At 41.8% G+C, this 15552-nt stretch overlaps 1 protein-coding gene across 2 annotated transcripts in view; it reads right to left on the reverse strand.

Annotated features, from left to right (window-relative positions):
* Positions 1 to 15552, reverse strand: part of RASA3 (RAS p21 protein activator 3) — a 160371-nt gene that overhangs the window by 120363 nt on the left and 24456 nt on the right. Inside the window, exon 3 of one of the 2 annotated variants that reach the window (XM_023918247.2) lies at positions 9503 to 9617. Coding sequence is in view for 1 of the 2 variants with exons in the window: in XM_086880277.1 (XP_086736403.1) it covers positions 8575 to 8629 (55 nt within the window). In the remaining variant the exon portion in view is untranslated. Of the gene's footprint in view, positions 1 to 8574; positions 8808 to 9502; positions 9618 to 15552 lie in introns of those variants that run through there. The other variant, XM_086880277.1, reaches the window with a different exon arrangement.

Genomic DNA, 15552 nt, shown 5'->3' on the forward strand with positions numbered 1-15552 from the left:
TGTCCCCCTCCTCCCCTCATCATAGAAATAGGTGTTCTTCCCTTCAAGACTTTTCATTCATTTGTTGCACGTGGAAGAACTGAGACACTTCATCTAACGTTCATCCACCTACTATCAGCGTATAAATGTATGTTAATATTTAGGCAAATTAAACATTGCATCGAATGCTACCTGTTCAAACCTGTCATTCTTAAGTGAAACCCTCTTGCCATCACATCACACTAATCCATTTCAGTCAATGGCAATGCAGTCCCAGCTACACACCCCAGGAACGGGGAACAAACAGCAAGATTCAGTTGTTTGGCTAATGAAGGGGACCTTCATTCTGCCTCAGTGTTCCCTGAGAGGTAATAACAGACAAATGCACAAGTCTCTAGCTAAGTAGAAAAAAAATTGTAATACTTCTGAGGTCTGGAATGAAAACTGAACAGCAGAAACATTAATCAGAAGCCTCAGAAGTCTTCAGCATTTGTGTTCTTTCCTCAACAGACTTCAAAAATACAGATACACTATTTTTTCCCCTTCAGGCAGAAGGGAAAAAAAAAACCAAAATAAACCTCAAAGACCTCAAACTTTCCACTGAATATATGAAGTGTTTTACAGCTGGCAATGATCCATTAAAATTTGAGAAAGGAAAGCAGGGGAAAAATACTCCAGTTCTTCGTAATTTTTAAGCTTTACATATCATTTTGCAAAACTTTCACCCAGTAAGTCTTCTATAGGAGGAAAACAACATGTGAAGTTTCAGGGAAGTTCCTTTCCCCTTGGTAGAGGTTAGGATGGGAGAGGAAGGAAGTTAGATTTGTTTTGTTTTTACTCCAAAACAAAGCTTTTATTTGGATCCTAAATTCAGTCACTAGTCCACTACACTGTAGAAATCAGACACTGCTAAAGAACAAACACTTCATAAGGTTTAGCAAATGTCAGTAAAATCAGGTTAGAATTTAATAGCAAGAATGGGCAAGTCCACAATCAGCTTTTCAGTTAAATAAAATATAACCTGTTATTAATTCCAAGCTTCAGCTTTTCCTTGGTGTAACCACAAAACACATAAACCTCCAATACTAGAAAGTTTAAAAGCACAGCATTAAGACTTAACTAATATGTGTTTTGACTATTAATATAAGCCATAGGTGACTCGCTCCCCAGAAGCATTAATAGTACACTGGTACACACATTTTTCTCTGATGTATTTGGCTGAACATTTATTGGTCAGATCAATATAAGCAATGCAATTGTCTGATATTTACATCTTTTACAGTATGCAGCCAAGTCTGCAAGCCTCTGATTTTATTCTTGTGAGAGCTTCTTTCTCTCACAAGAGCTATCTGTAAGATTTATTCTCCAAACACATTTGTTTGCTAAATGAATTGTAAAAACATGAGAGGTATTAAGTACTCCTTAACAACCCAAAGTGGATTTTACCTCATCCTTTCCCCCCCAGACTCCTCCAAGAAAAAAAATTGCTACATGAGATACTCAAAGACTTTATTTAACTCTCATAGAACTGCAATTACTGGCTTTTTAACAGAATTATTCCTAATTTACATCCTGTAATGGAGATCAGTCAGTGAGAAAGGACAGAGGGAATTTAAACCTGATTAATACTATCAAAGGTATTTTTGATGAGGTTTTTCAATTTTATTTTCTAATCTTGGTATAGGCAACACTGTCCAGTGTTTACATGATGTCTTCCTTAAATGGGAGTATCAGTGCAACGAATTACTTCATATGATAACAGTGTTTGACAACACAACTGCCTAAGTAGAAATCTTGCTTTGATGCAGAGAAAGGGGAGAGGGAGCTCTGTTAAGCATAAATATGATAATCAACATTAGGTGCCTTAGCTTTAAAAGACAAGTGTGTGAGGGAGAAATGGGGCAGCATGTGTGACTATTAATTAATAACAAACACCTAAACTTTTATAAACAGATAAAGCTCCTGAACTGAGTGTGAGATTCAAGTAGTTCTCAAGCAGAAGGTCAGAGATACAAGTACCTCAGTCTGTCAGATTGCCACTCTCACTGGAGTTAACATTTGTTCTCCAGAGCAGCTGATCAAACTGGTGTGTACTGGCAACTAACAAATACAGCACCATCAAGAAAAGCTATAGTAAGGAAAGGAAGTGAACTGAAGAGCATAGAAAGAGTCAGGCAGTGTGATGACACTGCCAGTACCCACACAAGAAGGCAAGGGATGCACCTCCTGCCTCCTCTGATTTCCCACACACGCACACTCCCAGTCAAGCCCTTGGATACTTGTTCAGAAATATCTCTGACAACAGTTCACTAAAATGGAAGAAAACTAAACTCAGAAAGAAAATTAAGTTACATTCTTTGGTTCTGCTTTCCAAATTGAACTGGATTTTCTTTTCTGTGAGCAGAGAAGCATCAGTCAACATCAGGTGTACAAAGAGCACTTCTTGGCTGGCAGTAAGATGAGCAGGGAAGGGGAAAGACAAATCCTGCCTCCTCAGCAGCATCAAGGCATTAATTTGGGTGAGTGTATCATGATTTCATGCTTTGGATTGCAGCTATCAAACAAAATTGAACCAGTATGCAGAACAAAGAACAGATATCAAGCAGAACAGACATAAAAACAGAACAAGAGAAATTAATACTGTCATTTAACTAACCCAGCAATTTCAGAACTAAAAATCTGGTTTTAACCAATGATAGTGAAACAGTAAAAATAAACAAACAAACAAATAAATATGTACAAAAAACATTCACTGCCTTAAATTACTCTTCAAACTGATCAAGTTTTCAAAAGCATTTTCTGGAAAACTGAGAAAGATATGCAGTACTTGTATGTCCTTATGTAAGAGCATTTGGTACTCTGACAACCAGACAATCACTTCCATGAAGCAACAAGAAAATACTTATTTCTTATGAGTCAGATTAAATACCAGTTTTTTCAAATCTACCAATTCCAGAAGAAGACCAAAAAAACCTAGTAAGTTTTCTTATTAACATCAGAGGTCCTGAGCAGACCTGTTTAACAGATTCATTCCTTTGAATTTACCTCTACACACTCTAAAAACCAAAAGACATGGGCTTCCACTCATATATGAATCCTTCTCTACTTAAAAGAAAGTAAGGCTATGGATTTTAATGTTAGGCTGACAGCACCAAACACAAGCATCTTCTATTTCTTCAAAATTACATTCACTGCAGCATTTTCCACTGCTACCTCTGTTTCCTCCTGTCACTTGCAGAAAATATGGTCTCCGTTTTTGCCACAGCTGTTCTTGACAGTCCATGAACAGCCATGGCAAACTGCCTCTAGAAACAGCACTGGTCCCAGACCTTTTCCATTCAGCACACTGAACACAAGCTGGTCAGAACACAACCACTACCAAATCTAGCAACTTCAAAAACTGAACCAGCAGTGACAAATCTGCATAATTTATTCTGCACCTTCCATGGCCTCAAGACTCAAGCCTTAATTAGCATTGCTACAGTCAATCAATAAGAACGTTAAGTTGTCGTTTTATTTTACCTATGCAACATCAGTTTAAGCTGTACTTGTTAACATTTTAATGTAAAGAAAAGATCTTGAGAAGTCTTGAATATATTCAGGGTGAGATGCAAATAGCTTTTCTTCCTTTCTTTACTTCTTGGTCATCTAACTTAGAAACACCGGAAAAAACATTGTTATCTTTATAAGAAACATTTCACACTTCCTAAGTAATAATTTTCCATTTACATACATATATATATATATATATATCTATATATATATATCTCAAGAGAGAGAGAAAGGTACCTGGGAAAAACTGTCATTCTAAAAATATCTATTTCACAACCTTTTGCCCCATTTAAATGGGAATAATCCTTTTACAGTATTATGCAATGAACATATTTAGTCGTAATTACTTCCAAAAGTAACCACTTAAGGCACTAAATCCCAGTAGACAACATTAAAAGGGACATCTTCTCAAGACAGAATGGATTTCCCTGAACAGCCTTAGTATTATTAGACTTAAGGAAGACCTTAAATTTGTCAGGGACAAGATAAGTTTCTTCTTAGCCTGGGAAACACAGAGATGCCTCTCGAACATTTACTCTGTACCAAGTTTAATGGTGGAAGCTTGTAAATACCTTCTCTTGGCAACTGACCTGCTTAAACACCAGTAAACTAGCACTTAACTAATTTTCACAAAGTTTAACTGCTTTCACAATGTCTTAAACTACAAAGCTCTGCATGTGCCAGTAAAGAAGGCACAGGGAGAGTAAGAGGCAAAGAAATGGCACATCTACACACCAACCATTCACATTTTGTCAGCTGGACTTATACAAGGTCATACAGTTCCTAGAAAATGGGGTGAGTTGAGAACAGGGTAAGCTGTGTGTGAAGCACCAACCTGCATCAGGTAGGAGGCAACTTTTATCACAAATATTTCACTGCCTCATGATTCTGATCACACTAAGGATAGCTTACGCTGCTGGAATTCCCACATTTTAGACTAAGACTTCAACACCTTGTAACCACAGAACAGCCCTTTTGAAAGATGATAAAAGAAATCTTCAGAAGTTCATGAATGTCTTAAATTGCAAGAAGCGCTCACAGTGCACAAGTGGATTGTTATTATCTGTCAGGTCAACAGAATGATGAGTAAAGGGTCCTGCTCATTATATTACAGCCTCAGTAAACTCTCAGTGTGCAATAACCTCCTGCCCCAGTTACTACTTTCAAACTATCAGACAGACCTGTAACAAGCTCTATTACTGCTAGAAAATACTATTTTAGAGCAGAGCTTAATGTCCCCAAGTACTAGATTGCAGAGACATGAAAAGCTTGTTAAAGTGAAAATTCACAAATGAGCTGTTTCTTTAGATTTTTCAAGTATAAACAATTTCACAAAGCAAAATCTGGCAGCAGGTTGTCTACTAGCCAGCACACAGCTTTCCACAGCAGAAATGTTAAACATGAGTTTTATTTTTTCAACTGAAAGTTTAATAGTTGATGCCATTTAAGGAGAAAAAAGTAGCAATTAAGTACAGCATATTTATTAAATATTAACAGTACAACAAGTCATGTTGTCAAGCAGAAGGACTCTCTTTGTAGTTTTTCCAGCCAATCATCAGCCATAGAGCCTTATGTTGTTTCCTTTCAGGTTTTGAAACACTGACTCATGGAAATATCAGCACTGCACACTTCCTCAAAGTGGCAATCTTATAGGAAGTGTTTGTTTAGTCTTACATGACACATTGTTTTGTTTATGCATAAGGGATTCCGGTAAAAATAATTTTCAATTAAGGAAAAAAAAAAGGACATAAGCACAACGGTTTCAGTTATGGGAAGCCAAAATAAATCAATTTCAACTAGACATCTGAGCAGCACATTCATTAACACAAGTACTAATTTTTTCTTTCTACTGTACATTGCTTCCTTGCAACATGAGCAGAAGTTGCCAGGCATTAATTTATTTCTATTCAACTAACCACAAAAGGAACTGGACAAGAGGTAGCACAGTAGCAACTCCTCTTAGCACTGGTACCCACATCAACAGTTCGCATTGCTGCTCCACAGCTTCAGCATCTCAATGAGACATCTTCAGGAGGTGCCACACCATTGTCAGTTCAACTGAGTGAGGCAGCACAGCTTGCTACAAAAGCTCAACTGTTTCAACATTTTCAAAAAAAGGAGACAGATGGCTCAAGCCAAATCCAAGCATGACTAGAAGCAACACTCCTGAGAACATGGAAGCGCTTAGGAGATCCAGGATGTAATTACCCATCTAGCTAAATATGGCTGATTCCATGCAGCCCATCAGTCCCAAAAGAACAAGTTACACAAGCAGAAGAAAATGCCTTCATTTACCCACAGCTTCTTGGAAATACTGGACAAGCCAGCTATAGCAGTACGTTACATCATGGCATTCAAACATCTCTAGGCTACAGATGTTTTGCACAGCCAGAAGCCTCCCAACTGCATCTGCCTCCCCATTAAGAGAGGCATGCCAACATGGGTGTCCACTCTGCACTGATTCCTCGATGCATTAATCCCACATTTCATCCAATTCACACTAAGGCACACCTGTATACCAGTATCCCCACTGATTATTTGCCAGCAGAGATGCTACAGAGAAGGAAACATCAGATCAAGCATAGAATACCTGAAAGTCAGAGATCAGTCAGAGCCTGGCTATGAAACAAGCTCCCAAAGAACAAACTGACCACTTCCACAGCATGATATATCAAAGCAAATCAGCATGGAAAATGACTTATCTTTTTGCCCTCAAATTACTTTTCTCTTAACCCATTGAAAGATTCAAAGCCTCCTGCCACTAGTAAAGAGAGAAAACTATAAAATACCCATGAATGGGAACTGTTAAAAGAAATGTACTATTGGGAATAGGTGAAAAAAGTAGTGCCCCTCCAATGTTCACCATCTTCTCAGTGGTGCCCAGCAACAGGATAAAGAGCAATGGCCATAAATAGAAACACAGTAAGTTCCACCCCAACACGAGGAAGAACTTATCATTGAGGATGGCAGAGCACTGGAATATGATGCCCAGAAACGTCATGAAGTCTCCCTCGCTGGCGACATTCAAAACCCACACCTGGACTCTTTCCTGTATAACCCATACTAGGTGACCCTGCCTTGGCAGGAGGTTTGCAGTAGATGATATCCAGAGATCTCTCCCAACTCTAACAACTCTGTGAGTCTGTGATCTCCCTTCAGATCCAGTCACAGGAGCAGTTTTTGCAGGGAGCCTACAAGCTTCCATATACAAATTCTAGAAGATCAGGATTGCTTTACGAGGTCCGTCTGAATAAGAATACTCCCTCAACCCATCAAAGCAATCCTGCCGCTTCCTATTTTCCTGACAAATTTCCGAAGCGACAGTCAGCTCCAGAGAGGAGCGTGGCTTTTGAACACGAGTGGCAGCAAGCCGGCGCGCGCCCCTCGGCCGCGGGCGGACGGAAGCGCTCGGCTGCGCCCCCTGCCGGGCAGCGGCGGAACGGCGGCGCAGCGCCGGCCATTGTCCTCGGCACCCGCCGGGAAACACCTTCCGCTCCCACGGCACCGCCGAGCCCGGGATGCTCGCCGCTCTTCCTGCTCGCTGTGCAGGCTGAAGGACAGCAGGGATCCTTACTGCAGTTCTACATTAATCAAGCGCTTAGCTCTGGATAGAGGCGCCGCTCCGACCGCTGAAGTCAGCAGCAGGAGTAACTTTAGTCAGCGACACGATGAGATTCATCTTAAGACTTTTGCTGCTGGTATTATCTTCAAATTCCCACACTCTCGTGACTTCAATCATTCAGGTATAAGATCATCACCATTTTCTTCTCGAAAAAACCCCAACTAATCAAAAACAAACACCTTAGCCACAAGTCATCATCCCACACGCGAGATGTGTTCTTAGCCCTTTTAGTAAAAGTCACAGATAGAAACACCTTGCAATATCACCACTCACATAATGTCCGGATTCCTCCCTTGTGAAAAGACCCTTTTTATTTTCCTCTCCCCTCTTTGAAAAAGAGACAGAGAACAAGTCTCCGACCATACCCTGTAGCTTTGCTGAATCTCTTTTCTGGATGTATACAAGAACATAAAACGAACAACATAATTTTTAGTTTATATGATAAAATTTTAACTCTTAAAAACCGATATCACTAAACTACCTGTTGACAATTAACGAGGAAACGATCCTAGCAATGGTCTCTTTGAAATGCTAACTCCACTGCCCAATAATGAGACTTTCTACGTAATCTCACGTTTCAGTTTTATCGAACACGCCAATTGGTCGCTGCAAATTTCCTTCCGAACGCAGGGAAACGCAAAAGGAGATTTTTCAAGAGCTTTATTAGGAAGCCACACACCCTCGGTACCCGCTGCTGTGAGCCCGGCGCTGAACTTCGCCACTTCCCCTGCAGCTCGCAGCCCCCGCGCCCCAGCCCGGGGAGGAGAACCGCTCTCTCGGCATGTGGCACTGATTGTCTTACGGAAACGAGGGATTTCCCTCCCAGCCGGCACACTCAGAACTCGACCAGGGAGAGTTTAATCCGCTCGTTGACATCTGTCGCTTACTTTCTAATAATGTGGTTTGGAACTCACTCAACGGCAAGAAGAGCGAATCTCCAAAAGCGAGAGTCGGAGGGAGCGACAGCAGCCCCTGCCTGTCCCCCTCGCAGAGGGAAGGGGCTGGGACAGCGGCTCCTGCACACAGCCGCTTTTGGGCCGGCTTCACACCCGCTCTGACAGTGACACATAGTGCTGAGACTCGCTGACCGCCTTCAAACTTTTAGAGCGTAGCTTAGCAACAAAAATGAAATAGGAAAAAAAGAAAAAAAAAAAAACCACCCTAACAAAAATTTAAATAAAACCAACAAAACCCGCGAAATGGGCCGAATATCCTGCGGACTCCGGCCGGCCGGACGCACGGCGCTGCCCGCCCGTCCCCGCAGCACCGGCCGCCTCCCAGGCAGCGCCGCCCGGCCCCGCGGAGCCCCCCCGGGCCGCGGGCACCGCCCGCCCCGCCGCCCCCGGCGGGACGCGGAGCAGCGCCAAGGGGCGCTCGGCACCTCGCCGAGCTCCGCTCCAGCCCCTGCCCGCTGCGCTCACCGATTTTAATCCTGACGCTCTGGAAGACCCGCAGCCCCTCTTCCTCCACCGCCATGGTGGTGTTGCCGCCGCTGCGCCTGACGCTCAGCAGTGCTGGAGCCCCGCCGCCGCGGAGGCGCGGGGAGCGGGCGGGAGGAGGCGGGCGAGATGCTCCGGCAGACGGGAGGGCGGCCGGACGGCTCAGGACGCACCGTGCGCGGGCTGCAGCGAGCGAGGGACAGAGCGGCCGCGCAGCCCAGCGGAGCGGAGCGCAGCGCCCGCCTCTCCCCCCGCGGCCGGCAGCGCCCGCCCCGCCGCCGCCCCCTCATTGGCCGGCGGGGCGGCGGCCGCGGCGCTCATTGGCCCGCTGCCCGCGGCGGGGGGAGCGCGCGGGGGGAGCCGGAGCGCGGCAACAGCTGGAGCGCGGCCGCCCCCCGCAGCCCGGCCCGCCGGGACCCCCAGCGGGCACCGCGGGGCGCGCCGGGCTCAGCAGCTCCGCCGCACCGCTCCAGGGCCGGCCCGTTGGCGTCACGGCCAGAGAGAGGGAGGGATGTGCGAGTCCTCATTCCCACACAGCCGTGAAGAGAGGGCTCTAGCGATGCCCCAGGTTGAAAGCTATTCATTAGTGAGGAAAAGAAGTCCCGTATTAAATAAACAAACCCGTTTGGGCGCTGGGAGCAGGGCAGTCTGTCTCCTGTCTCCATTTGATCAGCGGCAAAGCTGGCTCTACCTGGTTGCGCAGGGAGAGCAGGGAATTCAGATTTCAAACTTGCATGATCACACATTAAACAGCAAGAAACAGGACCTGTGTCAGTTTTCAGTGCCAAACTGAGTCTTGTAAAGTCAGTAGTTGAAATACGCCTTCCCTAAAGGTCTGGCAAAAGCAGAGCACAAAGTTCAGTGGAGGTCTACGGATTAGATTATTTCAAAAGATAAAAAATCAAATTACCTTTGCTGCAGTCACAATCCCCTTAAAGAAGCTTGGAACATCCCTATGCAGAACAGCCCAGGCACATCACAATCCCACGTGTCTGATAAGCACAACAAAATTCCCTTTCTCACGCCTGCAAACAAAAAACAAACAAAAAAAAAATTAAATACTTCCCAGTTCTAGCTCTAATTATAGGAGTGAGAGAAAGGCAAGCTCACTGAGGACAATCTATACATATATATAAAACTAGTAATGAAGGACAGCAAGAAATCAGAAGGCAAATCAGTCACATGCAATATGAAATCTGTACTAAAGAGGTGCATGCAAGCCTGATGAAAACAGTTGAGCAATCTGTAATTGGTTGGATCATGGAAGGTTCAACATGTAATAAATGCCCTTTATTAAAAAAAAAAAAAAAAAAAAAGGGAAGATATCGAAATAAAGAAGAACAAATGAAAAGTTGGAAAGGAGCTACAATAGCAGTGGAAGTCAGCCTGTAGGAAAGCCTGAAACAGCTGAGTGTTCCCACTCAGGCATGGGCCTAGCTGAAAGAAACTGGCAAGCTCACAGCAAAAAAAGGAAGCAGTGAGTTATCTTAAGGATCTGCCTGACTTACTGTGTCCTCCTTGTCTGCATAGCCAAGTGACATATGTAATTTGATAAAAATACTTTTACAGCACAAGACTACAAAGAGATTTTATAAAGTACAAGCTTCCATTTACTAACATCCATGCCATAATTCCTTCTTCCTTGCTGTAATATGCCCAGCGTCCTCTGTAACCTCATTATACCCATTCCACCATGTGCCATCTTTTCTTTCATAATGCTCTCAGCTCACTCCCAGCAACACTTAAACCCCTCTGCCTGCCGGTCCTTCACATCCCCCATGATACCTACAGTGCTCCCTGCCCTGATAACCTTTAGCATTTTCTGCACCATAACCCAAATTTCAACTGTCACAATGCTTCTGGTTCCCCTATTTTCTCTTACCTTCCATCTGGACAAGAGGCAAGACAAGCAGCAGTCTGAACAGAAACTACGGGAAGGCTGATCAGAGAGCTCACATTTTTAGAAGGACATTGTCCCGGGGCAGCTAGCCTGATGTTGCCTCTCAGAGGCTGGATGCGACAAACAATTTTGGGGTATACGTGTCTGTTTTAACACTCTGTACATGCTCAGATATAAAAAGGAGTATACAAAGTCTGTTGCTTTTGCTCCTTCACCACACATGCACATTCCTTGCACATATTGGTACAAAATAAATACAAGCCCACTGGGCCATCTCACTGAAGAAAAATGGTAAGCAGTTGTTATACACAATGCTGTACACAGGCTCAAACAAAGGATTACAGCTATAAGAAAGTGGATAATGTTTATCCATGTTTATATGAATATAAATTTTATATGGATATAAAAGATTATACCTTTAATAAGCAAAGGTAAATGTATCCTGTGCTTAGGATATTTATAAAACTTCCTCAACAGCACCAGGGAGAATCCTGCTTCCATGCTCTAAATATTAGGGACATCTTGAATAAAATACTTTACTTCTGTGTTTGCCTTTGCTACATAAGGACTTCAGCTGGCCTCGTTTTCCTGTTGGAAGCTTTTCCTATCTGCAGAAAGTTGACCCCAAAATAGTAATTTTTTAAAAAATCAATTTTTCAATTCTCTTCCCAGCACTTGCTGCTGTAAGAGTTGTTCTCAGCAGATATTGAACAGACTATCCTTCCCAGTTTGCCATTGTGTTCTTTTCAGACAGTCATGGCACTTTTATCTATATCCTTTATGGCCGGGAAATGAAAGAATATATATACCTATAATACAGTAATTTTACGTTCACAAAAATCAAGCTACACATAAATTCTCCATGCCTTTATGTGCACCCAAATTTGCAGTCAAAGCCCTCCACCTTAAATCTAGTGCCATTTGACCCAGCATAAATTCACCTTCTAATTTAAGGTGCTGTTTTTCTCCCACACGCTAACCTCAGGTGTTGTTTGAAGCCTCTCTCTGTGCTAACACTGGTCTCACAAGGGTGTGTGGTGTAACACATTCATTGGATAAAAAAAAATAAATACAATGTCATGACTCCTATTTGTGTATTGTGAAAAACAAGAGCCCCATAAGCCATGACACTTGGAAATTCTTTACCCACAATCACAAGCAACCTGATCAGAAAGCATCTCAGTTCAAAGGTGTGGTCAGGGCACAGCAGCATGCTGGGCAGCTTTAGGAGTGCATACCTGCCCTAGGCCACACTTCCAGGCTATGTTTCAGGATGGCCTAGCTTTCCCAAGCTGTGTCCAGGAAAACTATGGCAAAATTTAACCATAAACCCAACCTTTCCTGTGAAATGTAGTGAAGCATAACTTAAGCATAACAGAAACTACCAAGATGACTACAGAATCAATTAGCAACAATTGGAACAGAACAACATTTAAAAACATCGAAACACACAAAAAATTAGTAAATAAAAAAACAGCGTATAGCAAGAAAAAATACGGGAAAAAGCTGGCACTTTCTTAGACTTTTTGTCATGGAATAAACTAATATTCCTCACATGAAAATCTACAAATGGTTGTTTGCAGCTCTCTGTGGGGTCCAGCTATGCTTCTGGTTTCCCACCAGATCTTTTCTGCTGAAGCTCTTTGTCAGTATTGGTGTATCAGTGTGCTAGTTTATTTTCTGTCAGATCTTGTTTTCTTGACATATAGCTGAAAGCTTGTTGCTTCCTCTGTGATAAACTTGACTCCAAATGTTATACAGTCCAATAATGTAAATGCAAACACTGATTCAAAATTCACATGAATATGTATTTTTAAAGATGTTAAAAGCAGTATAAAAAACAGCCAAAGAGTGTGTACAGCTTTCTCAATTTCTCCAATGCTGAAATGAGACCTCAGCAGCAGCATCACATATGTATGTGCATATTACACATAGCATGTGCAGGCAACATGAGGTGTGCAGCTGCAGCAGTCTGATCAAAAAAACCTAGGCAAACAGAAATATGGCTTTTTAAGATGTGGATGAGTCTGTTAGTGACAATGTCTATCCCAACTTTCTTCATCCAAGCCATATGGATTTATATTATCAGCTCTTCAGAGGATTCTTGAATCTAAATTAGACTACAAAGAAGGTCATTTTCTGTGACTCATTTGTGCCAAGCAAGGAAATCATTTCCTCTCTTGATCTACATGATAGCTTTCTCTTGGGAGGAAACAGAATATAAGAAGCTCTCTAATCTCCTTTTGCATTATGCAAGAAACAAACAAAATATGAACCTTCTATCCCCAGAGTAGCACAAAGCTGCTACCTATATTTATGTGAAGGAACAAGATATCTAAGACAAATCTAAGGAAATATCACTGTTATAAAAAGCTAGACTATGATCTGATGACTGATATATTGTAATTGAATTCTAGGAAGATATATACAGTTTTAACTAATAATATCTGTATCAGGCCTAAAGGCAGCTACTATCCCTGTAGAGATGCTGCATGATATGACAACTACGCTGACTAGGGTGACCCAATAAACATTTATCCCTGGTAAAGTGACTGGAGAAGCAAAGAAGTCTTTGTTAGAGCCTCTGCATCATATTCCTTGTCAGAGTGGTAAATTCAGACCTTGCAGTGATACCTCTCACAGGAAGATAACAAAAGTAGCTGGGTATTTTTGCTCCTGAAGTCCTAGAACCAACCAACTGGTCAGGAAAAGGCTGCAGTCCTTCTTTCAGTCTCCATGAATAGTGAGATGGCAGAAATATACTACGCAAGTAGGAAATTAAGACTGAGTCTGTGATTACCTGTGTCTCCCCAGGCTAAGAGTTCTCATCTGATGTAGCTACAGAGGAATGATGAAACAGCAGTGAAATTGCTTGTATGATTAGTCTGGCAGAAAAACATTCCAGCCATTACATTAAATTAAAGAAGAAAAGAAAGAGAATGATGACAAGAAGAAACCTTTCATTAGCAAAATGTCAGCAACAGTGTCAAGAAAGCACAGATTTCACAATAATACAGAAGTGACAAAGTTTAATTGAAGAAGCATGGGAAAGAGCAGATACCACTGAGGTGGCTGTTGCTGAACTCTGTGTATGTATGAGTACATATGGTACTCTCACACACTGGATAAAAATAGATCTGTGCATCAGAATCGGGTAAACTGGGGATTGCATTGCAGTTGCTACACTTAAAGAAAGCAAAGATCTCCCCTGTGACCCCTGAGTACAGGAAGTAAAGCATGTCTACCTGTTTTTCTTACTGGTTGCCTTTTCAAAAAATCCCACATTTTTGCTGCTTGTTGCTGGAACACGGGGCCAGGAAGAGGCCAGAAGGGGGAAAAGAAAAATGGCTTTAATTACAGGAAAAAGGGGCCAGTAAGAACTGGTTGTTACAATAGCCAAGACAATACAACTTTCATGGTGTATGTTTTTTAACTTTTTTTTTTTTTTTAATTCTTTTTCATCACTTCTAAAAATCTGTTGGTCTAGCTTTCTTCTAAAATATATCTCTATGTTAAAATCCAAGTCATTTCAGAAGCAAGCACAGAACATTGAGGATTCCAATGAAGTTTATCAACATGAAATATTTTCTGGTTAAACTTGCAAAAGCATTGTGTTCTGGGCCATATCTGCCTTACTTGAGCCTATAAATTTTGCTTTCCTATTAAGGAACAAATCCCTTTATCCTTCCATAAAAGATTATAATGTAATAAAACTGCAATAAGATCTTACACAAAAACAAAAAAAAACCAAAACAAAATACTAAAACCCCAGTGATTATGTACAAGAATGAAATATGGTGAATTTTCCTGCCGTTTAAAAGGTGTGCATCTATTCTTCTATCTTCCACATTAACCTTCTGTGAAACTGCTAAGTGAAAACAGTAAATAATATTGAGAAAGAAAACTGAGCAGCAGTAGGACTTGCTACTATCTTAAAAATACTGAATACTTCTGTTTACAATAAATATATGGTTATGCAAAAAAGCATATAAACAACCATATTTCATGAGTAATTGCATACTGGCAGCCATAATCATAGTTTTCATATCTCCTTTGCTTTTAAGTCATTAGCTCATCTGCAGTCTTCTCTGTTCTTTATGAGAATTAATATGACAAAATAGGACTCCATCCTTACTCTCCAACTCCAAGACAAATTTTCAACTCCCCTCAGTCTGACAGCACCAGTAGTATCGCTTTTGAGGGGACTGCAAAGAGAGCTTTTACTCTATCTCCTCCCTCTTATCCGTGCCAGGGGACTGTACAGCCACCCAGAGGAAAGCCATTGGGATTATATGATGAACATCCACCCCAAAACACACAAAAAACAAACACTTCTCTGCCTTCGAGATGTGTTCCAGTTTTGTGCTATAAGCAAGACATGTAAGACAGATGCTCTGAAACGTACACTGACTTTGTGAAGCTTTGGATCATTCACCCACAAGCAGGGGGCACACAGCTATCCCACATGTTGCTGTAAACCTTGAACAGACTTTTCCATGTAGTCACGCGTTCAGTATGGGTCAGGTCCTGTGGTCTTACATTTGCTCAAATACCCCATTGAAGCCAGCGCTGGAAGGTCAGCTTGCAAATGCCACCCTCTCTCTGTGTGGTGAATAGCTCCCATTGAACACACTAGGATTACTCATGTGTGTGAGTGACTATTAACAAGAGCAAAAGGAGCAAATCTGGTCCTCATTAAGGACTGCTAATCTGAAAAAAACCTTCTTCAGTCAGTAGCACCACTCAGGCAGAGCAAGCCTGCCAGTGAGAAGCTACATAGGAAAGACAATACAGTACCATTTGTCACTATAATTTAACACATAATTCTTTGAAGCATCAGTTAATTGACCAGGCATGACTATATGAAGGAGCTCTATCCCACCACAGCTGATGAGCAAAGATAATCTTATACCATGAAACACAATTAGCCAGACGGTTATTTGGAGGTTTTAAGAATAGAAGCAATTTCTCTGATCTGGGAGATTAAAAAAAATCACGGCTGAATTTAAAAATAAAAATCATACTACACTTGATACCCAAGTATTTAATTACATATTATC

Source organism: Cyanistes caeruleus, chromosome 3, assembly GCF_971803275.1.
Source record: "Cyanistes caeruleus chromosome 3, bCyaCae1.hap1.1, whole genome shotgun sequence".
NCBI lineage: Eukaryota > Metazoa > Chordata > Aves > Passeriformes > Paridae > Cyanistes > Cyanistes caeruleus.